This window comes from Netta rufina, assembly GCF_964035555.1.
Source record: "Netta rufina genome assembly, chromosome: 23".
Lineage (NCBI taxonomy): Eukaryota > Metazoa > Chordata > Aves > Anseriformes > Anatidae > Netta > Netta rufina.
Window position 1 is genome coordinate 521744 of NC_140147.1, and position 26413 is coordinate 548156.

Genomic DNA, 26413 nt, shown 5'->3' on the forward strand with positions numbered 1-26413 from the left:
GTAGTTACCTCACATCTATTTTACATTATGCCATTTTATCTGAAGAATTCTATCTAAACCACAGAAAATGCATTTAATTTAGAAGCTGTGAACAAAAAGAAAACAAATTATTCGATGTAACACTTTACAACAATTATGAGTAATTACCTGAGTTCAATGACCCACAATAAACAGTACATCCCAAAAGGGTCGGTCAAGGTAGGACTTTGTAGAAAGCAGAATGAACGAGAGGTTATGATCATTAAGAACAAATAAACGATTAATAATTGTTACTTCACTGTTAATAATTAGCTGATCATCTCACAGTTTGGGCTGGCCTTACCCTTTCCATAAATAGCATCTGAGTGACCAGGGAGAGCCCTCATTTTCCTGTTAGCATCACTGCGCCCACACTGCGTTGTATCTTCCATAATGGCATTCAGTGGAACCTGGCAGGTCTATGCTCAGGAGAACTATGAAGAGTTTCTGAAAGCTCTTGGTAAGTGTCAAGTTACTTCTGAAACAATTTCTTTGATTTGCAACACATGTTTTGCATAGCATCTTTTATTACAGTACTTCTATGTGCTTGTTTTTTTTTTTTCTTTTGTTTGTGTGGCAAACTGCTCCCTATCAGGTAAGTCTATTACATCTGATTTGAAAATGAAAAGAAGCAGTCTTAACACCAGTCCCTCATTAAAAAAGAGGTATATCAGAAAATGACTTATTTTGGTTAACACATAATTTTACTAATACATTTAACTAGAATCAATTTGTCAATGACATACAGATTTCCAATGTGCTTTAGTCAAGGGGGCACTTTCCCTAGCATTACTGATTAATGTATGTGATAGCTGTTTCATAATCTATAAAGAATTGACTTTGTAGTTATGATTTAATAGGTGCCAGCATTAATAAAAATGCACTTATCCTCCTGACAGTCTTGGCAAAAAGATTCACATGTTTTTAAAAGTAAGAGATGTTAAGTAGAAAAAACTCAGATACAGTTGACAAGCCTAGCTCTGCAGTGTGATGCCTACAGCAACCCATTTCCTGCTAAAGATGACACCTTCAAGTCATGCTAGAGACACCCTGTTAAGGTAGTTTGAGGTACCTGCACTGTTGCAGCTCCAGCCAGACAGATAACCGTCATCTCCAGCCTCCCTGGAAAGAGATGAGGGAAACTGAATAACACGCATAGTGTTAGTCACAGAGAAATGTCATGCTGTGAGGAGCCATTCCTGAAAGCAACAAAACATTGTCACACAGTATTAATCACTACAGTATCTAAATCTGCACAGACTAGATGGAATGGAACAGAACGTCCATCAAGAAGTGAGGAATCCAAAACAGGATTTGCCTTTTACCTTGGACATCATTTTCTGTCATTGGTTTGTACCTTCTGCACCTTGATCAGAGAAAAGAATTGGCTATTTCATATTGATGCACTATGTCATAACAGAAAAAGTAACTTTTTTGCCTTTTTTCACAGCACTGTCAGAAGATATTATCAAAGTCGCTAGAGATATTAAGCCTGTTGTTGAAATACAGCAAAAAGGAGATGACTTTGTGGTGACGTCAAAAACACCCAAGCAATCTGTAACTAACTCATTTACACTTGGAAAAGAAGCTGACATTACTACTATGGATGGCAAAAAGCTAAAGGTAACAAATTTCAGGAACAAGTGCATCTCTATTCATCTTTATACTTCACTTTCTGTGCATGAGTGAAGCCTGTTTGTATCACTTCCATTACCAAAAAAAACCATGCATACATCTATAATTTCAACAAACAGAAGTGTTTCTTCTAAAACTCTTATTAAAATACTGCGACCTCCTGCTTAAATTAGCAGACGTAATTATGAAGCATCGGTATCATCTGCATTGATTTCCTATCTATGTCTAATTGAATTTCATTAAATCTTCAATTTTTTATGTTTTCTGCTTCAACAGTGCACGGTGAACCTAGTAAATGGGAAGCTTGTGTGCAAATCAGATAAATTCTCTCATGAGCAAGAAGTTAAAGGAAATGAAATGGTGGAGGTAAGTGTTAGAAAATAATGGTGCATTAAAGGAATGCTGAAGGGAAAACATTCTGTGTTGATTAGCTCTTAAGTGTGGGCTCAACACATTTAAAAAAAAAATGCTGGCCCCCAAACTGCTTTATTACTTGCAGAATTCCTTGCAGATGCTTTTGAGAACTATTATCCTGGGAACAATTCTAAGCACTGGAGAGTGAAAGCCTTTAGCTGGGGAGCATTCGGTAGAAAGACTCCATATAAATTCCTGTAGATGACAATACAGTTGGTCCACTGACACTTCTTCAGTCCTTTAGTAAGTTCTTGATGATTTATCACTGACAAAGAGCTTTTCTCTATAGAGTTAAGCTCATCAAATTACCCAAGCAGACCTTTTTAGAAAAGACTACTACCAGAATGCGAGCTGACTACATTAAGGTTATGTCTTTTGGACATGCAACTTCCTAAGATCGATTTGAGTGTTTCAAACTACTTTTCTAAAACTAAGCAAAACACGTGGCAAAATAACACATCACTGTTTGGGATGGTGGATTTCTGTTATGGGAAGCCTGTCTTTCCTGCACTATATACTATATACTTTGTTACACCTGTGCTTATAGGCAGGCACTGAAACTTCTACTAGGCTCTGTGGAATATTCTTGTGGAATAAGATGGATTTATAAATGAAATACAGAAACTTCTAGTCACTTAGCTATAAATAGGCATCCTAAAGCCCAAATGAAAAGCAAGTTGTGTGTTTGTCCCCTACAGACTATAACTGTTGGTGGAGTAACGCTTGTCAGAAGAAGCAAGAGAGTTTAAACGCCGATCATCTTCCTCGTGACACCTCTACCTACCTAAAATAAAGTGCCCTTTCCCTAAGGCCTGCTCTTTGCTATCTGCAGGCGCAGTGCGCGTTGCGCTGTGGCCGGTCCGTCCCCACCAACCCCTTCCCGTCCTGCCACGAGCCCCCCAGCCCCTCCGTCAGCGCCCTGCCGAGCCTGGGCCCTGCTGGGGTAAGGGCGGCAGGGAGATAAAGGATTCCTCCCTCCTCATGCACTGGGTGAACGCGTTGGGTTCCCGTTGCCGTGCTTACAACGTGTGGGGACAGGGACAGGGGCGCTGTGAGGGCTCAGTGTGTCACAGCTGTACCAGGAGGGGCAGCGCCCAGAGCGGCAAAACAAAGCCGAGGCGCTCCGTGCGCAGGGGCAGGGGCAGATCTTTGACAACACAGCCCCAAAATCCCCGATCCTCAGCCCAAACACAGGCGGGCCGCGGGGGGTGGGGCCGCCCCTCAGGGCGGGGCGGGGCCGGCTCCTCAGAGTGGGGCGGGGCCATCCCACAGGGGCGGGGCCATCTCATAGAGGCGGGGCCGTGCATAGGGGCGGGGCCAAGCCATGGGGGCGTGGTCGTCTCGTAGGGGCGGGGCCGCAGCCCCCGCCCCGCCGCCGCCAGCAGGGCCGCGCGCGCGCTTCCCCCCCTTTGGGCGGGAAAAGCCAGCCGCCGCCGGGGCGCAGCGAGGCGCATGCGCGGGGCGGGCGAGGCCGCTCCCGCTCTGGCCGCGGCCGAGGGCGGGCGGCGCCGCTCCGCGCGTGCGCGCGGGCTCCCGGCGGGCCCAGGCGGCATGCGCAGTGCGGGCGGGGCCGCTTTTGGCGCCGGCGGCCCCTTCCCTCGCGCGCCGCGCCTCGCGCCGAGCTCTCGCCGGAAGCCCCGCGGGAAGTCTCGCGAGAGGCGGGCGGGCGGGCGGCGGCGGCGCTGCGTGCAGCTCGCAGGGGTCGCCTCAGCCGCTCGGCTCCCCGCAGCGCCCGGGCCCTGCCGCTCGCCGCCCCCCCCCGCCGCGCCGCCGCCGCCGCCGCCATGTCGCGCTACCTGCGGCCCCCCAACACCTCGCTCTTCGTGCGGAACGTGGCCGACGACACCCGGTGAGGGGGGGCGGGCGCGGGGCCGCGCGGGCCGCGGCGGGCGGGCTAGGCCGCGGGGCGGGATGCGAGGGGACGGGGGGCGCGGGGAGGGGACCCGCAGCCCCCGCCCGCCGCGCTCCGTGCTCGGCCCCCGCGAACAAAGCTGGGAGCGAGCCCCCGGCGGGGGGGGAGGCCGGGCGGGTGGCCCCGGGTGGCCGCGTGGCCGCCGCCGTCCCCGCGGCCGTGGGCGCCGCTCGCCGCCCGCCCCCTGCCCCGGCACGCGGCCGGACGAACGGAGCGGCTCGGGGCGGTGACTTGTAATGAATCGGGACAGTCAAACAGCCCGCACTGCCGGGTTCGGTGCTCGGATGTTCCCGGTAAGCCGCTAGGCCTCTCTGTTCGCCCCTGCAGTTTATCGGCTCCCCTTCGCGTTTGTTACCGCCCGTGAGGCATCCCCAGAGCGCGCCGGTCCGGAGCGGGCGCACGAGTTGGAGCTGCTGCGGAGGGTCCTGAGGGGCCTCGGTGCTTACAATGAGAGCCCCAGTTCTTAAACCTGCTGCTTGCACCAAAGGTGTTCGGCAAATAACAACAGCGAAGGCATAATGGAAAGAGCTAGGAGCCATATAATGATTAAAAATATAAATAGCCTCAAGTTAAAAGTGGTATTTCTTGGATCAGTTCTCGTTCAGTGCCAGGAGAACTTTTCCTTACGGGCAGAGTCAGGAAAGAAGACTTTAAACTTTTTTTATAAACAGCGTGCCTCCCATTCAGGCTTTAAGCTTCAGTGAAATGGTGCGTTCTTTTTAGAGATGGTTTCATTGGGGGATCCTGAAGCTGGTTGTTTCAGTTGCCTTCTGCAGTCATTGACTATGAACAGCATGGATTTTTTCCTAACGGATGAGAAACATCAGTAACTCTTCCCTGTCACATAAATAACATCATACATCAGTCTTCCTCATACAGATTATTGTCCTAAAATGGCACAGGAATAGATATGTAAAGAAGCTGAAGTAACTAAGGAACCTTCCCAGTGAAGAGACGGGAGTTATTCCAAGTGCAGTTACCGATCTGGGGAAGGGTTTTGCACTCCACTCTCTAAAGCCACATCTTCGGAACAGCTGACCTGAGGGCATGAGTGGTTGCTCACTCGGTTCTGTTCTGTTTGAAGTGGTTGTGAGTATTGATAATCCTATGGAAATCACTTCGTGCCACTGAACTATTATTAAGCTTTTTCTTTGGATGGTACAAGTAATGTTTATGTGCTGTAAAATCCACGTTAATAGGTTATGCCATGCTTAACTCTTAGATCCTTCTTTGGACTTTCTGCCCATCTTTGCACTGAACTTGCTGATGTCTGTCACTTCTCATCTCAGTTTGCACTTCTATTACTGAGTTATGCTGAACACAGGGCTGAAAATCCCAGGGTCACCTCAAGCATCTTGAGGCTTGACAGTGTCTTAGGAAAGCCCGGTGTGTTGCTTAACAACGAATGACTAAAACACTTCCCCCCCGAATATATTTTTAAATGCGTTCTGTACCAGGAGCTTCCAAAGAGATGGGTGGTCATACTGAGGGTAGATTTTTTATTATTTATTTAGCGGATGTTTCTTAACACCTTTAATAGTGAGAAGACATGAGATATTTGTGATGTTCTAGGTCTGAAGACTTGCGCCGTGAGTTTGGTCGTTACGGGCCTATAGTTGATGTATACGTTCCACTTGACTTCTACACTCGTCGTCCCAGAGGATTTGCTTATGTTCAATATCCTTTCTTCAGATGGCTGATTAGTGAGGGGTGTTGAAGTTTGAAATTCAAGTTTGTGTAAGAGGTAACAAATCTAAATGAAAAAGCAGTTTACTTCTGTGTTGTATCTGATAAGTGTCTTCTGTTGTGGTGTCTCATTATTTTTGAAGATTAACTTATCTACCATTTGCTTTGCCTTTTTGCAAAACTTAAATCAAGTCCAGTAATATAAAAGCTTGCTTATGTCTCTGAAATTGATATGCTGTGATTTAAATGAAAATTTATCGCTGATTCAAAATTGTCTACCAAGTTTTTATTATAACTGCTATGTAAGTAAACTTGTGCGTAGCAAACTGTGGCTAGTATTCGTTGTTAATTTAACAAATGGGAACTGCAATCAATCAAAAGCAGATTGTATAAAAAATGAGGTGAACTTCTTTCTTTAATATTGTCCCCTAATTTGCTGTCCTCTGTTGTTGCCTCAGAGTGTAAAGCTGTACAGTAATGGCGACCCCAAAGAGAAAGCATGAAAGAACCTTTAGAGTAGAGTTCAACAATTGAGGCAAGTAGACAAGCCAAAGACCTCTTAAGGATCAGGCTTGAAGAGAAGGGACAGTTTGGGAAAAGAAAAAATACAGAAAAGCTGGAAGAAGGACAAGCCATAATGGGAGACAAAGCTTCGCTTTATCTGCAAAAGGGGGAAAAGGTTGTTTTTCAAAGTTAAAGATAAAGCCATCTGTCATTTTTGGCCAAGCATCTCATGACAAGTCCTTCTGACAAGCCCTTAAAGAGTTAAAGGTCAAGATGAAGTTGAATGGTGGCCAAGATTAAAGGAGTCATACCTGATGTATCCTACAGAATAACAGTTTTTCTTCTGTTTGTCACGTAAGCAGTAATTTGAATGATTCTGGTTTAGTCCGTTGACAAAACCTGTAATATTTCTCTGGTGGGTACTGTTGTAACTGTGGTCTTGACTGAAAATGCGTTCGTTTTGGTTTATCCAGATGCGTGTTCCTGCAGTTTGTGTTCTGCACAGATGATGCTGATCATGAGCGGAGTGCCTATCAGGAGGAAGGCAATTCATTCTTCCAGACCACGTTGCTAGAAGTTGTGTGAATTGAAGTAGCGATCAATCGCACAGATCAAAATTAGCAATGATCGTGTTACTGAGCGTTGGGCCTGATTGGTAGAGCAGTTGGTAGTTCTGTTACATGCTTTTATCTCAGGCTGCTGGAAGTCTGTATATATGTCCTTGGTATTACGTAACTTGAACCTAAAAATCAACTGGTGGCTAAAAAGAAAAGCTTCCTCACAATTCTAAAATGAATAGACATGTATCGATTTGCTTCCTGTTAGCATGCCTACCAATTTAAGAACTATTTTTTTCCATAAAGTGGATGTAGTGCAGAGAACTGAATAACCATTAACAAATAATGTATCTTGGGAAGGATTCTCTTTCTTCCTTACAAGTGGATATTGCGTAGCAATTGCTTGCTGATGGATAACTTCATGGCCATATTGTGAGGGTTTTTTTATCGTAGTTCTCAATCATTGGTGGCTAACTTAAAAATTGCTACAGTGTGGGCTAGTATGAACAAAATAGCCAGAAATAATGGGCTGCAAAACTAGAAAATATCTGACTTTTTTTTTTGAATACCAAATCTGTAAACTACTCAAATTCCCAAGTACCTTAACACTCACCACATTTGAAGATGTCCGCGATGCAGAAGATGCTCTTCATAATTTGGACCGAAAGTGGATTTGTGGTCGACAGATAGAAATCCAGTTTGCGCAGGGTGATCGGAAGAGTAAGTGCCTCCTCGTGCGTATTTCATCAGGATGTGTTTAGTGCCAGGTGACATTACACATGTTAGTAATTGTTGGGAACAGTTTCTACTTGCATATAAATAGTATGTAGATGGTTTTGCTCTTTATCCAATAACTGTTATAGAATCATAAGATGGTTTGGATTTAAAAGGACCTTATTAACGTCTTTCGTTTTAATTAAAAACAGATAACTAAGTACAGCAGTCAACGCAGTATGATTATTGCTAGCTGAAGATACTTAACTCTCTGTGCAGCTTTGTCAAGCTACTTTGCAGGAACACACTGTCAAAAACTCCCTATCAAAATGAGTAGCTCAATTGTGTTGTGATGTTTATATTGTGTTGAAGTGTGTTCGTGATTCTTTGACGTTTCCCAGTGCAGTCCAGTTTCCAGGATTGAGGTAATGTCTTCATTTTCATTTGGCTTCAGGATATTAAAAAAAAAAGACAAGGTATCTCATTTCAACTTGGAAGAGAAGTCTTATTTTCTGAAGTTAATTGTAAAGGCAGTTTACATCTTTCATCTGTTATTCATGTATGTATTCTTAATATAGAGATAGATACATATATTTACCAAAAGCATGTTTCTTTTTATATAACAGATACCTGTTGGTCTAAAACAGGACTATAATATTCATGTTCAGCTCAGGAATAAGAGTGCCGTAAAGATCTTTCAGTTAAAACTATCAAGGTAGTCCTTGAATGTACCATTTCAACTTTTATTGAACTCAGTGGAAATCATGCTCTGAAGAAGAAACGTCTGTCCTGTATGTAAACACTGGGATTTCTTTTAAGTTTCTAAACAAAAAAAATAATTAAATCTACTTTTCTGTTGTCAACTGGAACAGTTAAAACATAAAAATTTTAGCTGGTAGGGCAGGTAATGTTTATTATAGCATGATGTATTTAAAATACATTGACCGTGGCTTTTGCAATTGAATGAAAATCAGATTTAATACAGACAGAAGAATAGCTGTGCTGCTTTGAGAAAATAGAAGACTTCTAATTTAATTAATTCTAATTATTTTAATATTCAAGCTACAGAGTGAATGTGCATTGTTGTATAGGGAAGAGGGCTACTTTTAGAATCCAGCTCCTTTGTGTGGCATCGATTGCTGCCTCGGTATAAGTTGGCTTTCAATAATTAAAGAAGGCTGGGTCAAGTGTAATGTATGGCACTGTGTAGTCAAACGGGTGGTTAACTCACTGTTAGCTGCCACTTAAGAAAATTCAGGAATGATAGAATGTTTCAGTCGTGGGTTTGGTTTGTCAGGTGGCCTCAAATCACTTCAGTCAAGTCTGTGTTCTGGCGGTGTGGAGCACTGCTCTTTTCTTACTGTTTTTGATGGGTTTTGTTCTGGTTTGAGTTCGGTGGTTGTTTTGTGGTTTTTTGTTTGTTTTTCCCCTCTTAGGTTGATAATACTCACAAAGCTGCGGCATTTAAAGCAGCAAAATCCAAGTGCTGTACAGCATTCTCATCTGTTTTTTCCTGTTCCTTTTACAATCATCTTTTCTAGAGACGTGAATGAGGATTTTTACTAAACATAAAGTGTATATGAATAGCATTAGTACTGTCATTCAAGGGAAAATAGGGTACTTTAACTTGAAATCTTAAATATTGCTATTTTTTACAGCACCAAATCAAATGAAAGCCAAGGAAGGGAGAAACCTATACAGTTCTTCTCGTTACGATGACTATGACAGATACAGGCGATCCAGAAGTCGGAGTTACGAAAGGAGACGATCTAGGAGTCGTTCTTTTGATTACAGCTATAGAAGATCATATAGTCCCAGAAAGTAAGTGCAGTGTGTGTTTAGCTTCAACTACGCGGCAGTCTGTTGGAGGAGAAACAACACACTGAATATTATATTAAATAATCATTAAAATTTTTATATTCTTTTTCTATATTCCCTTTGTAAATTGCTTGTGGGAGTTACATACTTGCATGCTACATCAAATCAGAATTATTGAATGAAATGATTTTCTGCTTCATTGAAGAATAACTAAAAGCAAATGCACATTTCAAAAAATATATATTGATCACTTGCATGTGTACATACATAGGTATTTGTCACCGTTTACTTTTTCTGATATACCTTTCTAGCAGTAGACCTACTGGAAGACCTCGTCGTAGCAGGAGCCATTCGGACAATGATAGGTAAAATAATTTTTACACCATTTAAATTGAAAACTAGAGCACTGTATTCCTTTAACTGTAGGTTTAAAAAAAGTTTCTCCTGCAAAAAATGGTAAACAATTTTTAATGTACTAGATGTCTAAGAATAGTGTTTTTACATTCAAATCTCCTCTCTCCCCTTTATTCTGATAGGTTCAAACACCGCAATCGATCTTTTTCAAGATCTAAGTCCAATTCAAGATCACGATCCAAGTCACAGCCCAAGAAAGAAATGAAGGCTAAATCACGGTCTAGGTCTGCATCTCACACCAAATCTAGAGGCACCTCTAAAACAGATTCTAAAACACACTATAAGTCCAGCTCAAGATATGAAAAGGAGTCGAGAAAAAAAGAACCAGCTAGATCCAAATCACAGTCAAGATCACATTCTAGATCTAGGTCAAAATCCAGATCAAGGTCTTGGACTAGTCCCAAGTCCAGTGGCCACTAACTGTATCCGTGTTGGTTTTAGGCATGTAAGATTCATTTACACACAGTTCAGTTTACTTAAATTATCAGGAATACAATGTTGCAACAGTGCTAAAACAACAACAACAAAAAACTTTTTGTCAGTTTTCCCTGTAGCAGACAATGGTTAAAATTGAAACAGTGTTGAGAAGCCACTGAGACAGAGGGGGAGAGAGAGAGGGAGAGAGAGAGAGAAAGAATGTCCTGGTTACATGTTATGGGCAGCTACTGAATTGATTGTGGTGTCTCTATGTATATTTTTGTAAAGATTTGCATTTTTAATGCTTAGATATTGGTGATGACTTGATTGATCGTAATTTGCAACATTGTCCTATTGAAAATGTCCTACCCGTAGAAATTGGTACCAGTTTGTGCTGAACAGTTAAACCAACTGTTTAACTTGTTCTTTAATGCTGAACTTTGTGGTGAAATGGAAAACTGGACAGCTGTAGTGCAACACTGACTGCTGTGAAATGCAGACTGGTGATTTTATGTTTCCATTGTTCAAAGGCAGGTTTCTGTGTTCTCCATGCCCAGTGACACAAGTAGGTTGGTAAATGGAGCTCTGTGGAGAGAGATTTTTGAAATTTCTCTTCAACCCTGCCATCTGGAGAGATGGTACTAACGTTGCATAGACTACACAAGGAGAGAGTTAGTCTCGGAAGCTCGTTCAGAGAGCGTGCAGTGTTGTGACTTGTCAGCATAGAGGCTTCACTGCTTTGGGCCTGGCTGCTAAGCATGTAAGGGGGGAAAAACACCTCGAAATGGAAAATTAAATTCAGATTTCAGCAAATGACAGAGCAACTAAATATTAGGTTGTGTGTACATTTTAAGCAGTTTTTGTATCTATTCTAAATTTTAGTGAGCAGTTAACCATGAAATTGCTTAGTTTTCCTGCTGTTAGATACAAGTAGATTGTTTCAAGTTGTGTGTGTACAGTATATAAGAACTAAACTTCTATGCCAATGACTCCTGTGGTTAGTTGGTGTATTCATAGGTATAAAACTGTAGCCATCTCTCTTCTTGAGTAACAAAGGCTTGCTTTTACACATCAAAAAGTATTTAGTCGAGCAAGTCTAAATCACTTCTTCCTCAGAACGACTAGTGGACTGGTTACAAGGTTTCGTTTTACTCAAGAACAAGTGTTTAAAGTTGGATATGAACAAGAGCTGCATCTCTAGATATTTAGTTTCACTAATACAGTATATTTAGTAAATTGAATGTGAAAAATAACAAAACCGGTGTGTAATCTTACCAGTATTTCTCTAGAAGGCAAGATATTTTGTTATGAAAATGGCTTTTGGCATTTTTTTCTATTTACCTTCAAAAGCCAGCATCAAACACCTAGTGTTCTGTGCTGTCTGTGTAGTAGCATATAATGACATGGATTTTAAAAAGTTCCTTTTTAGAGAAATGTTTTAGGGTTTGGTTCTAGTGTGTTCAGCAGGGCCTTTGAAGAAATGCAGATGGCTTTTAAATATTAGCAGTGGAACGTGCTTAGGGAATTGATTCTAGGAACCTTTGTACGTTTGATAGTATTTCTAACTTTTTTCTTTACTGTTTGCAGTTAATGTTCATGTTCTGCTATGCAATCATTTATATGCACGTTCCTTTAATTTTGTAGACTTTCCTGGATGTATAGTTTAAAAACGGCATAAAGTCTATTTAAAACTGTAGCAGTAGTGTGCAGCTCTAGCAGAGGAAAGTTGTGGGATTAAACTTTGTATTTCCTTTCTTATAGAGGCTTCTAAAAAGGTATTTTTATATGTTCTTTTTAACAAATATTGTGTACTACCTTTAAAACATCAATGTTTTGATCAAAATAACTAAAGACCCAGCTTATTTTCTGCTTGCTGTAAATTTAGCAAACATGCTGTAATAAAAAAATGAAGGAAATGCTGATCCACTGGAATTATTGTAGCTTTAGAATTTGACTCCAGAGCATGGTTAGGCATAGAGCTATGCATCCCTTACGGAGTAAAATCCTTACTATGGTATTTCAGTAAAGTCAGGAATTTGTTTGATGTCTGAATAAATATTTCATATTTTTAAAGGGGTATTAGACAAAATAAGAACAACAAGCAAATGTTTCAGTCTAATATATTGATGTTTCTTTTTCCATTAACTTCCATTATTGCTGGATGAACTTCCCTATGGTTATAATTCAGATGTTAACGGACAGGTTATGAATTACTAAAAGTCAATGATTGAAGATTCATTTAGAATCAAATTTCTAGTAACAGCTCATCATTTTACACGCTGCCGGAAAAAGTGCCAGCAATGGTTCTCTACAAAGTTGTAAAACTTTGACATTTAGAACTCAAGTTGCCTCTTGGCACATGTGGTACATACAGCTAGTCCTTGAGCCACTGAATAAAACAATTCTGAGGAACACTTAAATGCTTTGGTAAGCCCACTCTTACGTTTCTGAAGCTGAGCTGTGATTTTCTTGTAGCTGTGCATAGAAGTGTCTTGTAACAGCAGAAAACCCACACTCTTTAGGCTTCTGTGAATTAATACAGTCTTCAGAACTAAAATTCCACTTAGAAGTGGTCCGCCGATCTCTTGGGAGTGTGTGGTAATGCTTTAGTCAGAAACCTGCAGGGGGTTGCTGTAATCAGGGTTCCCATGTTAGTCCAGCCAGAACTACCGCTGGATCGGTGGGGAGGAAGAACATCTTTGTGGTCCAGGCTGAGGTTCTGATTTGTGACTGAAGAGTAACAGTGACATACCTTAACTGTTGTGTCAGCATGTCCTTATATTGTGTGCCTCAACATTTGTGTATAGCACAGTTTATTTTTTTGTTTTAAAAATCCAATTCATTGCAAGTATAATGTAGTATCTGACAGTTCTGATGGTTCTTTCTTTCTCTCCCAGAGGTAGGACTAAACTTTGACTTGACTTGTGTATATGAACAAGCCAGAAAAGCCGAACACAAACCCACGATGTTTCAAGAGTGCATGAATAAAGATGTTGTCCTAGTTCTTGCTCCCATGGAAAAATTGTGAAGAAGCTGTTCTGTGGGCCTTTCAGTTGGGGACGAGTTAGCAGGATGTGGCCAAAAGGGCAGGGAATGTTTACGCATTCACGCAAGTCAAGCCACAGCCCATCTAGATAACATCTCCCTTCCTTGATGCAGGTACCTGTGCCTGCTCTAAAACAGCAGTAGCCTGTCTTGTGCAAGCTACCCGCAGGTTATGCACAGCTGGAATGCAAGAACATAAGCAGGCTACAAAAGATCATGTATAGGCATCTTTCTTTTGGAGTCTCAAGAATGGTGGGAATTATGTTTTTCTGTGGTAAACTAGATTTTGTCATTCCTGCAAAATTTGTAGAATTGAAGTAGTATGTACAAATTCTGCTGAAAGTAATGCTGTGCTCCAAAGTGTCTGCAGCGTATTGATTTATCTCAGCAGTAATAGAAGGCTCTATTGGAACTTCTTTTTCACTAAAAGTCCACGCACCCAACTGATAATTAAAAATCTTAAATTTAGTGGTTAAGTAGCTGGGTGTTTAAATTAGGGACTATGATAGACTGGTCTCTGAAAGCTAAATGTTATCCTTTCTGTCTTCTAAAGATGTCTAAATGTACAGTATAATGGCTTTATTCAAAGTGGAAATCTTCAATTTAAATGTTATTTTGAGCTCTGCTCTTGGAAAGAGCTTTTTCTTTTTCCTTGTTTAGTCTGGGGTAACAGCTTGAAGTCTGTTCAGAGAAGGGTAATTGGATTGATATACATTGCAGCACTGCTACGTAACTTTTGGCAGGAATGTTGCAGATAGCATTTTTGAAATACAAAGGAATAAATTTACACATTTTTAGGACATAATCACCCATTAATAATTGCTGGTTTTCTCCATTTATCTTGTAACTTGCTTAAAAAGTTTGTAGTCCATTGCTATAATAATTGTCTACAGATGCTCTTACTGATGAGACTATTATAGGAAGGGAAGACTATGTACCCTGTAGTGTGTTTGATCAAAAGATGCTGTTTTATTCATACACATCCTTTCTTCTTGAGTTTTGTGTTCCATCTGTGCAAATAACCCTGTGAATTGGGAATAAAATGTACAAGTTTTGACTATATCTTGAGAGCACCTTCTGACTTAATTAATACAGCTGTAGTCTGTTGCAGACTGTCAACCAAGCACTGAAATAACCAAGGGTGTTTCCTCTAGCTCAGAGGGCTTGAGCCAGTGACCGGAGGCAGCAGAGCAGGACTGCAGCTGTACTCAGCTGTGCCTCAGTTGCACTCCCAGAGTAGCGCCTCTAGCTCCTGAGTGCAGCTTTCCTGGGCAGTAATTCTCAAGCCTGTTGCTTGCCAATTGCTGGCAGGAATGGATGAGAGGCCTGGCACTGAAGAAACCTCCTTCATTGTTAAGTAATTTCCAGGTTCTTCAGACAGTCATAGCCTAAAGAGACGCATGGATCGCTCACCTGGGTTTCTAAGGTTGCTGATGCTTTTTGCAATCCTCTGGTTTGGGGCCACTCACCAGTAAGAGTGGTGGCATTGGGTACATTAATTGGTATTCTTAAATGTCAGTGCTTTATAGAGCTCTTTGAATGCCAGAACAACGCAATCCCATTTCTCTACTACCATCTGAAAATAAAGGCTTGGGAGGGTGGGGGAAGAAGAATTTATTTAATTTTTTGTTACCAATTTGTACATACACAGTAATTGACAATTTGAAATAGAGCATACACAATCTAACTGGGATACAGCTCTTACACTGGTGAAGGTCCAGGTCACAAAGTTTAAAGACTGCCAATGAGAGAATAGATTTGTAAACATTCAACCAGCTGCCAATATGTTTTGAATGCATAGGAAAACATCTTCAGTAACATTCCATGATCTGCAGAGCTCCCTTTCAAACTAAACCACTTTCTGGATTGTTGCAGAACCTCAGACTATCACAGTTCAGTTTATTTCTATTACAGGATCAACTGAATTGTGACAGCACTGAAATCTGCATGTTGACATCCAAACTGCACAAGTTTTAGTAAATACTATTACAAAATGTTGTAGCATTAACTTTAGAAATGAACGTTTTAACAGTACCTTAACATTTTAAACATTTTTTTAACATTTTAACAGTACTTCTCCTATGCATTCAAAAATCAGTATCTGAAAAGTGAGCTTTTTTAATTTTACTACAAAACTAAAAATAAGCCTCTTCAGCACTGAGTTACTTTAAAAATGAGCTCACAACAAAATAAAATGTATGCATTCACTGTGTATCAAGTGAAGAAATGTCCTTTTACAGCTTGTATTTTTTTTTTTAACAAAATATTTTTTTTTTTTAAATCAGGCCATGTACTCAGCATGGTCATCTTACATTCAGTGGTTTTATACTAAAAATACTTCTGTGCAGGAAAGCCCAGCATAAATTTACATATGCTACAACGTTTTACATTTATTTACATGGCTCTTTTTTCCCTATGAGAACATTTTATACCTGCCACAAGATACGGCAACTGAAAGCAATTGTTAAGGACAACCCATTGAAGACTCACTTAAGAATTGCTCCAGCTTTTTCACAATTAGCAGTGCAATCAGTATGAACAATTTTTTTGGACTTTTTTGGCAGTCATCTGGCAAAGCAAAGTATGTTCCTAATTGGCACAGTCTGACTTGAGATTCCAATGAAGTACAGCTACAGCTGGAGAGAGACTGAAATACACATCTGCTACTTGTGTTCTTCCATCTTTTTGAGAACATGCATGAGATTCCTAGATCTAAATTTCAGTCACAGGCTTGAGTGCCAAATAAAGCTCACAGGTATTACTGAAAGGACAATAATCCTAAGTACTAGTAATTATTTTCACTAGTACCTAGGTTAAAAACTCCCCTCTGCTAGGAAATTCTGCTCTGCAGTTTTAAGTAGCAAATTTGACACAAGTCTGAATGGCAAAATACCTGACTAAAGCTTTCAGTGCATTTTTTTTCAGTTAATGCTGCATTAAGTTAGGTAAAAGCTGGTTTTCTAATGCCCTAAACAAAAAGGAGTCATAATTCCAATTTTGAGAGACAATCCCATTTACAGTAAATGTAATAAATGTGACAGCTTGGGATTTGGTTAAAGTGATTCTAGGGAAAATGCCTATTGCAGAGCACTTAACTTTTGAGGTAAAACACTAGAATAATGTAAACTTCCCTATCCAGTCCCTTCTGTTGCAACTAACTATATGTAACAAGAACATCTAATTCTGCTTACCTGTGCCTCTACATTTACAAATAACTATTCTCAAATGTGAAACCCTGTAAATTTAAATAACTTTAAATAACTTTAAAATATGAAGATTTCCATCTCAAGCCTGGACTTTAAGTAATGTTTTAAGCTGAAATGTCATCATTTCTTTATCAGAAGGTTTAAAAGAAACAGGTACCCAGTGACTTGGTGGCTTGGGAAGAACACTTGGTGAGGGTGGCTCACTAAACTTTGCTCCAGCGTAGTTCTGATTGGTCTGAGGAGTGAAAAACAGGTTACGATTTGATAAATTAGGACTCCGATTTTGATTTTTGGGGAAATGAGCATTGTTCTTTCCCCCTTTCTGCATGGCCTGCCATGCACCAGATGATGAATTGCATCCATGTCCTCTTTCTTTCTTCATGTGGTTCATCTTCATTTGTGAATTCTGGTCTTTACTCTTCTGCCTGTTTTTAAGTTGTTGATGGTTCTTGGTAATATTTCTGGACTGGGGAGCTGGAATGTTGAATCTCTCTCCACCACCCATCTTCAACTTAAATGTCACCTGCAAAAAAGCAAGGAAAAGTTTGGATTTTTGTTTTTCAAAACTGATAAATTTTAAGGAAAAAAAGGAACTACAGTGTAGCACATCTTCCCAGCGGAAGACACCGAGTGGCTACAAGGGCTTGTCTTGACAATTCTGCTGCTAACAGCTGACCAGCACATTGTGAATCAAACCTTCAGGAACTCTGTACACCAGTTCCCTTGAGCAGCACTCGCAGACCACCGGGCTATGGAAAAGCCGCTTCCAGACAGCGCAGCTGCTGAACATAACGCTGCTTTTCTCCACAGCAAGACATGCTGCTGGGAGAATGTGAAAGAAACATTGCTCACAAAACACAGCAGCAGATGTAAGGCACCGGTATTAAATCCTGAAGACATTCAAACCAAGCTTTTGTTGTACCTGAAGATCTGAATGAAGTCTGCACTGATAAAGCCACTCCCCGGTCTTTCTGGTAAATCCAAGAGAGACCGTGATGACTCCTGATACTCACTTAGGCATTACACAGCAAACCACAGCAAGGTGATGAAATCGCAGCAAGGAAGGGGGGAAATCCACTTCCCAAACTTCTTCTGGAGGGAGATGGGGGCAGGAGGGTAGAGGGTAGTGTACAGAGACAGACTTGAGCGTGTTTGGGGAAGACAGATTGAAAACAAGCTCAAATGGAAAGCAGCCGTTCAGAACTGGACTTGTGAAGCAGACAGACAGATGCTATCACACAAGGCACCTTCATGCTGACTCTCCTACAACATACTATTTCCTCCAAGCTCCATTTACCTTTCAGTGGCTTTCTCAGATTCCACACCGTCCAACTCTTGCCCCCTTTCTTGCTTCCAAGCCTGAAAAAGTAGGTGGTGCCTTTCACTGGACTCCTTCCTTTGGCTAGGAATAGAAGTTTTCATGGGATGATCTGCTGTATTCAGCCAGGTAGCCGAGCCCAACATCGGATTCTCGGCACTGAAGCTCCAAGGGAAGAAGTCCAACTGCATAAATGAGAAAGGAGTTGGTGTCAGATTAGAAAAAAACTGTTTTCCCTTGTGAAAGTTACCAAAGGAACTGAAATTCACAGAATTAACAGTCAGTTGCACCTTCATTGTTAAAGCTGACAATATGTTTAAAACATTTGTGTTTGTTTTTTTTTAAACCACAGTAATCTTCATCTATGTAAGTTAATCTCACCATTGTGCTTCACATCCCCCAGAAATTTCAATCATGCTCTAGGTATCTGCTAATAAATATTAAGGGGAGGCAAGCAGTAACTTTACCCTCTTCCTGGTACGTGCGGAAAAAAGAAAAAAAAAAAAAAAAAAGAGTCAAATACAGCGAAAAACACTCGGGGATTAAATCCTTGTGGGCCAGCCCTTCAGGACGGCTCGAGGGGAAAGGAACCCCCGGAACGCCCGGCCCCGGCCCGCCCGCAGCCCCCCCGGCGGAGCTCCCCGGCCTCTCCCCGCGCTGTTCTCCCGGTTTCGGTCCCCACCCGGCTCCCCGCCGGCCCTGCCGTTACCTCCCTCCCGCTCAGCCCACAGGGCCCCCCCAGGCCCCCGCCGCCCCCCGCTGCCGTGTGGCCACCCGGGGCCTCGGGCAGCCCAGCGGGAAGGGGGCCCCTCCCCGCTCCCCCAGACCCCGGGGCCGCCGGTCCCGGCGCTCCCCAGCCCCGGCCCCGGCCCCGCGGCGCTCACAACATGGCGGCTGCAGCGCCCGGCCCAGCCGCGCCGCTCCCGTCCCTTACCGACTTCTGTCCGCCTCCTCCGCGCACACCGCGGGCCTCTCGGAACCGCCTCCTCCGCTCGCCCGCCGCCACGTCCCGTCCCGTCCCGTCCCGTCCCGTCCCGTCCCGTCCCGCCGCCCCCCCCAGCAGCGCCGCTCCGCCGGCCCCGCCGCTGCTCGCTCGGCCACACAAAATGGCGGCCGCTGCCCTGCGCCGCGCCCTGCTCCCCCCGCCCCTCCCGCGCCAGCCAATGGCAGCGCGCGGCGTGCGCCCTCAGCCAATGCGGGCCCCGCCCCGCCCGTTGCCGGGGCGACGGGGGCAGATGGGCGCCGGGCGGGGCGGGGCCCCCGTTTGAATCCCCCCGCCGCGGGGCAGGGCGGGAGCGCGGCCCCGGCCCGCTGAGGGCGCCTCGCGGGGCGGCCCCGGGGTTCGCCACACAGCCCCGGGCGGGGGCTGCAGCTGCGGTCCCCTGCGCGCCTTCCTCAGCCCCTCAGAAGGGGTTTTGGGGGATTTTCAGTGTCAAAAACAGCAAAAACCGTCAAAAAAGCTCCCCCCGGGGCGGAACAGGCGGATGAATTATTCGTTATGTGCCCGGCGAGCCATTGCCCCAGTTTTACCCCACGGGTGACAACCTGCCGCTGGCGCTTGGCTTTAAAAATGCCACAAAAAGTAAAGATCTGGGCGTTGTGAAGCGTCCGGTGACACACCTGGAACCAGTCCATGTCCCCGTTGGTATCACCTGAGGCAAACGTTAACCAGGGTGACAACCTAAGGGGTTGGTTGGTTTGTTTGTTTTTTCATGTGGGAATTGCTCGGTTTATCTTTTCTTAAAATTCCACATGAAAATATTAAACACGGGGTAACGTTTACAATACCCTTTATTCTATTTGGGCAGAGGACCTTTGGTTCTCAAAGCAATCCGCAGGAACTAGATGGGTATTTGAATTTCTCCAGAGAACTATTGGGAGGTACAAGGCAAGCAGCCCAACAATCTAACGAAACCTTTTACTCCAATAGCTTAAAGCTCCTTGTAAATTTTTAAAGAAAACAGAGGCAGGATACCTAAAGGTACTTTCTGTATAAGCTGCTGTGGATGCGATTCAGGTCCATGTCCAGCACTATGCGAGCTCGTTGCCTCCAGAGCCGGAGGTTTCTCCTCGGCACCGCTGACACCAGCACCGAGCAGCAGCACCGCACACACCCCGCTCGCTGGAGCCCTGAGATTTGGTGCCCAGGGAGATTAAAAAGTCTGCTCTGAAGCGGCTTCATTGCAGCTCGGTGTCGGAGCTTTGTACAGGCACAGCCAGCAGTGCCTCCCGAGTCCCACCCGTCCCACCCGCTGTCTGACAGCTCCCTGCCGAAACCCACACCAGCAGCGAGTCACCAAGGCCCGGAGAGGCCCAGTTAAATCAATACAGCTCTCACGTCCTATCAGCAGGAAAAGCATCCTCACCCTCAGCCCACCTCACAACACACACCCAGGTGGTTCTCAGCACAGGCTCTGCTTGCATGGCCAGAGCAGAGAAGCCACACTTCACTCATGTGAGCCACAACACGCAGAAGGCAGTCATTTGGTTTTTCCTCTAAGTGTTTCCTCTCGGGGTGCAGCACGAAGCCACGCCATCTCTCTGGCCCCTTATAAGTGCTAGCGCTGCCTCTCCCCCCAGCCATGAGCTTCATTTCCCACATTTGGCACACACCAAATTCCGAGAAATAAAAACTTGCGGTGCTCCCAGGAGCACAGCCACAATTCTGCAGGTCCCAACTGCCCCCTCAGAGCCGCCCCAGCCGCTGCTGAGCCGGACCCCGCTCACAGCCCCACGGCAGCACCGGGACACGTGGGGGGCCATGCGGTGCCCCTCAGCCCCCCAGCTCCATGGGCAGAGGGTGCAGGCAAACAAATCGCCCTGGGGCTGCGAGGAGTGGGAAGCTCGCTGTGGAACAGCAATTATCTCCTTGCAGTCACCGTGAGGAGCGCTGTGCGACCCTAAGCAGCCTCTTGGGCTGGGGCAGCGGCCCCCCCCCCCCCCCCCCCAGGCTGCTGTAGCTGCGCTGCCCCCACGGCTCTGCCTCGGGGAGTCCCTGCGGCCCCCGACCGGGGGTCAGGAGCCCGGGGCCGCTCCAAGGAGCCCTGGGTGCTGCTGGGGGCAGAAAGGGAAGGGCCGGGGGGACCCAGGGGGGCAGAGGGGCCCGTGGGGGCCGGGGCTCCCCGCTCCGCCGGGCGGGGGCAGCCGAGCGCCGCGGAGCGCGTCCGGGGCTGCGGGGGGCGCGGGGGTGGCCGGGGCCGGGGCCGGGGCTCGCCCTCCGCGGCCGGGGGGGGTCCGGAGGGGTCCGCCGGGGGTCCGCGGGCGGTGGCGGTGCGGCGGAGCCCGGTTCCTCGCCCTGGCGTTTGCAGGGAGAAAACCCTCCCGGAGCGCATCCCGGCGGCGGGCACGGAGCAGCGGCTGTGACCCGGGGGGGTTCCGGCTGCCGGTGGGGCCGAGCCCGCGGCCTCCCCAGCCTGCCCGCAGCCCTGCACACCCACAACACCGCCTGTTCCGTGTCTGCTTCCAGGCTCTCGTCCTTCCCCTCCTCTCCCACCTTCCCTTAGAAATCAGGGAAAGATCCTGGAAGTCGCTCTCCTCGGCCACTGCGTGTGCACGGGGACTCGGGGGCTGAGCAAACGGGGGCTGCGGGGTGCTGTCAGGCAGAGACAGAGCACCAGACCCAGAGGGGAAGTGGGAAGGAAAGAAACACGCTTACACCAAAACGGTGTGAGAGAGAGAGCAAGAAACCAGACCGAGGGTTTGCACTGATGGATTCGCAGCCCAGGGGGATCAGAGGGAATGGTGCCCAGGAGCCCAGATGAAACCAGAAGCGATGTGACGGGAGGGGGAAGCAGGCACCGTCCGCAGCTGCACGAGCTGCCCTGGGAGCCTGAGGGTGGGAAGCCCCCGGCCGTCTGCAGCCGAGGCGTAGGCGTGAGAAGGTGAGTGGCTGCACTCGCTGCCCCAAGGGACATCCTGCAGCCCAGGATCCTCTTTCTCACGGTGAGAGGCACCCTACCTGGGAGCCCACAGCGCTGACACACGCACGCAGCCTGGGGAGGCTCTGCCACCGAGGGCTTGTCGGGGAGATTCCCGCTGATACCAGGGATGAACTGCGGTGCCATGCGCAACACAGAGTGCGAAAACGGTTTTTGGATGAATGCTTTCTTAACAAGAACAAAAAAGGTAAGTGTTTAAACAGCAGGTTGCAGACTGACTCTTTAGAGCTGGTTTTAGGACACGTTCACGTTGGCTATGCCAGAGGCTTGCCTCCCAAACCTGAGTCTGGTTCTGAGCTCCCGGGCTGAGTGCTCAGCGCTGGCTGGTGGTGGTGGCTCCACGCGGGGTGGTTTCAGCAGAGCAGCAGCAGCTTTGCCATGCTTGGTACCGGTGCTGGCACTCGTCTCATTGCTCTGTGGCCGTGCACCTGTGTGCTCTGAATGCTGTCACTGTGCAGTCACACGTGAACAAATCGTGACTGAAAACAAAGCAAATAGTCCTCGGTGCGGCACCTGTGCCAGAGAGTTCCTGGCTTCAGGCAGGGAGCTGCGGGCATTGCTCGGTGCGGGCAGAGGGACAAGCCAGGGTGAGCAGCTACCGTGCCAAAACTTCTCCTGCCACTAAAACAAGAAATTGTATACAAGTGAGAATATTTGTAAAGCAAACAATATTTTGCTTTTTCAGCAAGTGAAATATGAAAGAAATTAATTTCAAAGGTTTTCAGATAAACCACTTCACCTGTTCATACGATGTGAGTGCTGCATTTTGTTGTAAAGACCAACTCTCTCAGAAATACTGGTGATGGAAAAAGGGCCAGACCGCACAAGGAGATGGGCTCTTGGCTCGGCCCATGTTCTGAGGTCGTGGAGCCTCTGCCAGCGAGCAGACCTTGTGCTGGAGCAAAGCCCTGCGCGTTCCCTCGCAGACACAGGAGCTGAAGGAAGACTGGGGGGAGCTCAGACAGAACTGCAGAGACTCGTCCTTGTCATTCAGCCGGAGACACAACAGATGTGGGGAGAGGAGGGCTGGGCTGCCGGGCTGGTTGCTACGAGCCCAGCACAGAACCTGCGTTCTGAACCTAGGGGCTTATCTGCATTATGGCAGCTTAGTGGCAGAGCTGTGCAGGACAGGCAGAGCAGGAGTTGGTTTGCTGTTACAACCAAATTCCCTCCCTAAGCGCCGTGACACGAGGGGCAGCATTTTGCTCTCCTTCCATCCCTTGCCTGCTGTTCGCTTGTTTCCAAGCTCCTCGGTGTGTTCTTTGGACACTGAATAAGTGCAGAGGCTGGGAGCTTAAGGTAGTCCTGGGAGTGCTGGCTGCAGTGAACACATGGCACGGTGATGCTGGAGTTTGCTTAATTAAGAGCTGTCTTGGTTTGGATGCTCGGGTTTGGCCGGGGGAGTTTGGGGTACTCGGGGAGGCAGCTGCTGCCCCAGTGAGCCCCGAGATACGTCGCAGTGCCTCTGGCTGCGCAGCATCTCTCTGGTGCTCAGGTTTAACACCAGCAGCTACTAATTACTGCTGCACTCGTAATGTTTCTGAGAAGAGCTGCAGGAAGCAGGAGTGCTGGGCTGGAGTGCAACATCTCTGCTCCCGTGCGATTGCCCCATGGCAGGGCCTGACGTAAGCACGGGGAGGCTTGCCGCAACGCTGGGCGACACGGCAGCCCAAAGTCCAGGCCCCCCCTGCTCCGACGTGCCAAGAAATGCACATCAGGACTGAAACGTTCCAGCTGCAACGTGTGACCAAAGGCCCTGCAGCCGCTGATGTCCGAGCCCCGACGTGCGGGGCTGGGCTCTTCTGAGCGAGCCCCGGGCAGCCTCGCAGGGGTTTGCAGCACAGGAACAGCGGTGGCGGTCAGGGACCGGCTAACCAAGGGGAAGGAAGTAACAAAAGCACCACACCTGGCACTCCGCTGCGCTGCAGGCAGGGTTTTCCAGCACGGTGGTCATTTGCTGGTGGTTGTAGCCTCCAGGGGCGGCTGCCGTCACTGCTGAACCCCGGACACCACGCGGAGCAGCCGCAGGCGGTCGGTTACCGGTGCCTGGAGCCCGGCAGCCACTGTCCCACGGCCAGCCTGCGCTGCCTCGCGCTGTTTGGACATTTTCCCTTCTGAAAGAGCCGAGGGCAGGCAGTGACGGTGCCTTTTCTGCCTTGGGAGAAGGGGAACACTGCCGGCGCGGTGCTGTCCTCCAGCAGTGGCAACTCCTGGCCCCTTGGCCTGGATTTGGGATCCTGGCTGCGGGAAGCCAGCCGGGTGCTGTTGGGGTTTCTGTCCCGAGGGTTTTTACACCACCGGGGTACGAGCTGGCAGCACATCAGCACACAGCACCCCGCGCTGCTAACCAGGCAGTGGCAGCGTGTCCCAGAGCCGCCTCCTCGCCTGCTCTAACCCACTCGGGGTGACCTTGTTCCCCTGTTGTGTGTGGCAGTGGGCAGCGCCCCTCGTCCTCCCCCAGCCTGGCCCTGTCCCAGCCACAGCCCAGCACCACCAGGAGCCCCTTCCCGTGCTGCCAGCCCCGAGCCCCAGAGCCTCGCTCAGAGCTGGCCCGGGGCACATTTGGTCTGGGGACCTGAAAGTATCTTGCACCAGGCTCTTCTCCTGCATAAACAGAGGGATGTCCCTGGGGGCTGAGCTTATTGCTCGTTGTGCTCCTGTGGGTGTTGTCCCTCACCTTGCCCTTGGTCTTTTTCAGAGCACCTGAAGTGCAGAAGGAAGCTGAAACGCTCCCTGCAAGCTCCTGGCTCCAGTTGAGTACAATGGATATCTGTAATAAAACATTTGAAAATGCCTCCTCCAAATGTAGTGTGAACGCCATGCTCATGGAGTGCTTCATGGTCCTCAGCACCCAGGCACAGAAGATAAGCATCGCCACGCTTTGCGGCCTCTTTGGGACGCTGTGCATCTTTGAGAACTCTGTGGTGCTGTACCTGATCTTCTCCTCCCCTGGGACCAGGAGGAAGCCTTCCTACATCTTTATCAGCAGCCTGGCCTTGGCTGACCTCCTGGCCAGCATCATCTTTGTCATCAGTTTTGTTAACTTCCACGTCCTTAATGAAACCGATTCCTCTAAAGAGCTGTTCCTGCTGAAGCTGGGAGGGGTCAACACGTCCTTCACAGCCTCCCTGAGCAGCCTGTTGCTGACAGCCCTGGACCGCTACGTCTCCATCAGCCGGCCCTCCGAATACAAGCTCCTTGTGACGAGGAAGAGAGCGTGGGCAGCCCTGGGGGTGCTGTGGGCGATGTGCGTGACCACCGCCTCCCTGCCCATCCTGGGCTGGAACTGCTGCACGCTCAACTCGACCTGCTCCGAGCTGTTCCCCTTTGTGGATGACAACTACCTGTCCAGCTGGGTCTGCCTCGTCATGGCCCTGCTGGGGTGCATCGTCTACGCCTACGCACACGTGCTGTGGAGGGCTCACCAGCACGTGGCGTACATGGGGAAGCACCAGGCGCAGGTGGGAAAGCAGAACAGCAGGATGAGGATGGATGTCATGCTGGCCAAGACCCTCGTCATGGTGCTGACCGTCCTTGTGCTGTGCTGGTCGCCGGTCCTCATTCTCATGACCTACAGCATCTTCGCCAAGCTTACCGATCACCTGCGCAAGGTGTTTGCCTTCTGCAGCACCCTCTGCCTGCTCAATTCCATGGTGAACCCCATCATTTACGCCCTGCGGAGCAAGGAGCTGTTCTCCTCCCTCAGGGCGGTCTTTTTCCGCTTCAAGAGGCGGCTGAGGGGCACGGACGACAGCCCAGAAGGGGACAGTGGCCACAAGTCCTCCGTGGCAGAGACCGTCTGCGAGGATGAGGTGCACGTAACGTAGGGAGGCAGCAGTGGGAAGTCAGCGCTCAGGCTGGGGGGAGCCTCTGCATCATTTTTCTTTTGGATTGCTTTTCTTTTCTCTTCTTATGGAGGTCCTGGGGGTGCCTGGCATGGCCCCAGCTCCCGCTGATGTTATTCTGGGACACTGGGACATGAAGTGCCCGGACTGCCAGTCCCTGGGCTGCCGGTGCCATGTTACGGTGAGAGCAGCGAGGCAGTGGGTAACGTCAGACCCCAAAACAGCAAATCCAGGTGTTTGGTGGCAGCTCGTCCTGCCCAGCCCCCAATCTGTCCACCAGTAGCCTCCTAACCCACTTTTCTTACATTCAGTTCTTACATTCTCCCTTAAAATGTATCTGTATTTGGGTGCAACACTCCGCAGACCTCCAGGTTCTCCAGCGGTCCCCAGCCGCCACAAACACCTCTGAGCGCCCGTGGGCAGCAGCAGCAGCGTGATTTGTACAAGTGCCACCAGCAAAGCACTCACAGCACCTCGCTGGGAGCACAGCAGCTGTGGAAACAGCCTTGTGCCGGGGCGCTCGGTGGTAGCAGCACGGTGACAAGAGGTGGCAAAAAGTGACAAAAGGTGACAAAAGGTGGTAAAAGGTGACAAGAAGCCTTGGTGCCCCGGCAGGGGCAGGAGGGAACAGTGGGCTCGGGGACTGTGTCCATGCAGTCGTGACACCCGCGGGGTGCTGCAGGCACGTTTCCTGCAGGCAGCTGACGGGAAGCCGACCCGTGCCTCACAGACAGTGCTGGAAGCTGTGTGATTAAACGTGAAACCCTGCTCGAGCCCTGCAGCCTCGTCCCAACCTCCCCAACCTGCGGCGCGGAGCCCCGGGGGCTTCCACCCGGCAGGAGGAGCTGGGGGAGGCCCCGGCCGGCTCCTCAAGGCGCAGCCGGGGCCGCGGAACCGCCGGGGCCGCCGCCGGGCCGGGCCCAGCCCCGGGGCCGTTGCGCTCTGCCCGGGGGGCGCGGGGCTCGCGGCCGG

General features: G+C 47.7%; 4 protein-coding genes across 8 annotated transcripts; 3 read left to right on the forward strand and 1 right to left on the reverse strand.

Moving 5' to 3' along the window:
• Positions 1-353: 353 nt before the first annotated feature.
• On the forward strand, positions 354-2816 carry LOC311218010 (fatty acid-binding protein, liver; the record flags this gene model as incomplete). Its single annotated transcript, XM_084300460.1, has 4 exons — positions 354-478; positions 1469-1641; positions 1930-2019; positions 2766-2816. The coding sequence occupies exons 1-4, from the start codon at positions 412-414 to the stop codon at positions 2814-2816; spliced, it is 381 nt and encodes a 126-aa protein (XP_084156586.1). The 5' UTR covers positions 354-411.
• An 831-nt stretch (positions 2817-3647) lies between these two features.
• Positions 3648-14196, forward strand: SRSF10 (serine and arginine rich splicing factor 10). Of its 5 annotated transcripts, XM_084300698.1 has the most exons (7): positions 3654-3916; positions 5552-5656; positions 7343-7446; positions 9099-9261; positions 9570-9623; positions 9795-9896; positions 12987-14196. In XM_084300698.1, exons 1-7 carry the CDS (start codon positions 3852-3854, stop codon positions 13003-13005), a joined length of 612 nt encoding a protein of 203 aa, XP_084156824.1. In that variant the 5' UTR covers positions 3654-3851; the 3' UTR covers positions 13006-14196. The 5 variants fall into 5 exon arrangements, with proteins under 5 accessions (XP_084156823.1, XP_084156822.1, XP_084156824.1 ...); XM_084300697.1 differs by lacking the exon at positions 12987-14196 and having other exon boundaries at positions 3648-3916; positions 9573-9623; positions 9795-12980; XM_084300696.1 differs by lacking the exon at positions 12987-14196 and having other exon boundaries at positions 3650-3916; positions 9795-12980.
• A 537-nt stretch (positions 14197-14733) lies between these two features.
• Positions 14734-18694, reverse strand: PNRC2 (proline rich nuclear receptor coactivator 2). Its single transcript, XM_084300835.1, has 3 exons — positions 18593-18694; positions 17638-17843; positions 14734-16863 (listed from the first exon to the last, which is right to left on the reverse strand). Exon 3 carries the CDS (start codon positions 16843-16845, stop codon positions 16420-16422), a length of 426 nt encoding a protein of 141 aa, XP_084156961.1. The 5' UTR covers positions 16846-16863; positions 17638-17843; positions 18593-18694; the 3' UTR covers positions 14734-16419.
• Positions 18695-24358: 5664 nt separating this feature from the next.
• CNR2 (cannabinoid receptor 2) lies at positions 24359-26002 on the forward strand (the record flags this gene model as incomplete). Its single annotated transcript, XM_084300579.1, has 3 exons — positions 24359-25414; positions 25515-25622; positions 25805-26002. 3 exons carry the CDS (start codon positions 24359-24361, stop codon positions 26000-26002), a joined length of 1362 nt encoding a protein of 453 aa, XP_084156705.1.
• Positions 26003-26413: the final 411 nt, after the last annotated feature.

Bases quoted from the DNA above. Each gene is read 5' to 3' on its own strand.
- SRSF10 (XM_084300696.1), top strand. From the start codon at position 3,852: ATGTCGCGCTACCTGCGGCCCCCCAACACCTCGCTCTTCGTGCGGAAC. The intron at 7,447-9,098 runs GTAAGTGCCTCC...TATTTTTTACAG, and splicing joins TGCGCAGGGTGATCGGAAGA to CACCAAATCAAATGAAAGCC. The intron at 9,262-9,569 runs GTAAGTGCAGTG...ATACCTTTCTAG, and splicing joins AGATCATATAGTCCCAGAAA to CAGTAGACCTACTGGAAGAC.
- PNRC2 (XM_084300835.1), bottom strand. From the start codon at position 16,845: ATGGGTGGTGGAGAGAGATTCAACATTCCAGCTCCCCAGTCCAGAAAT.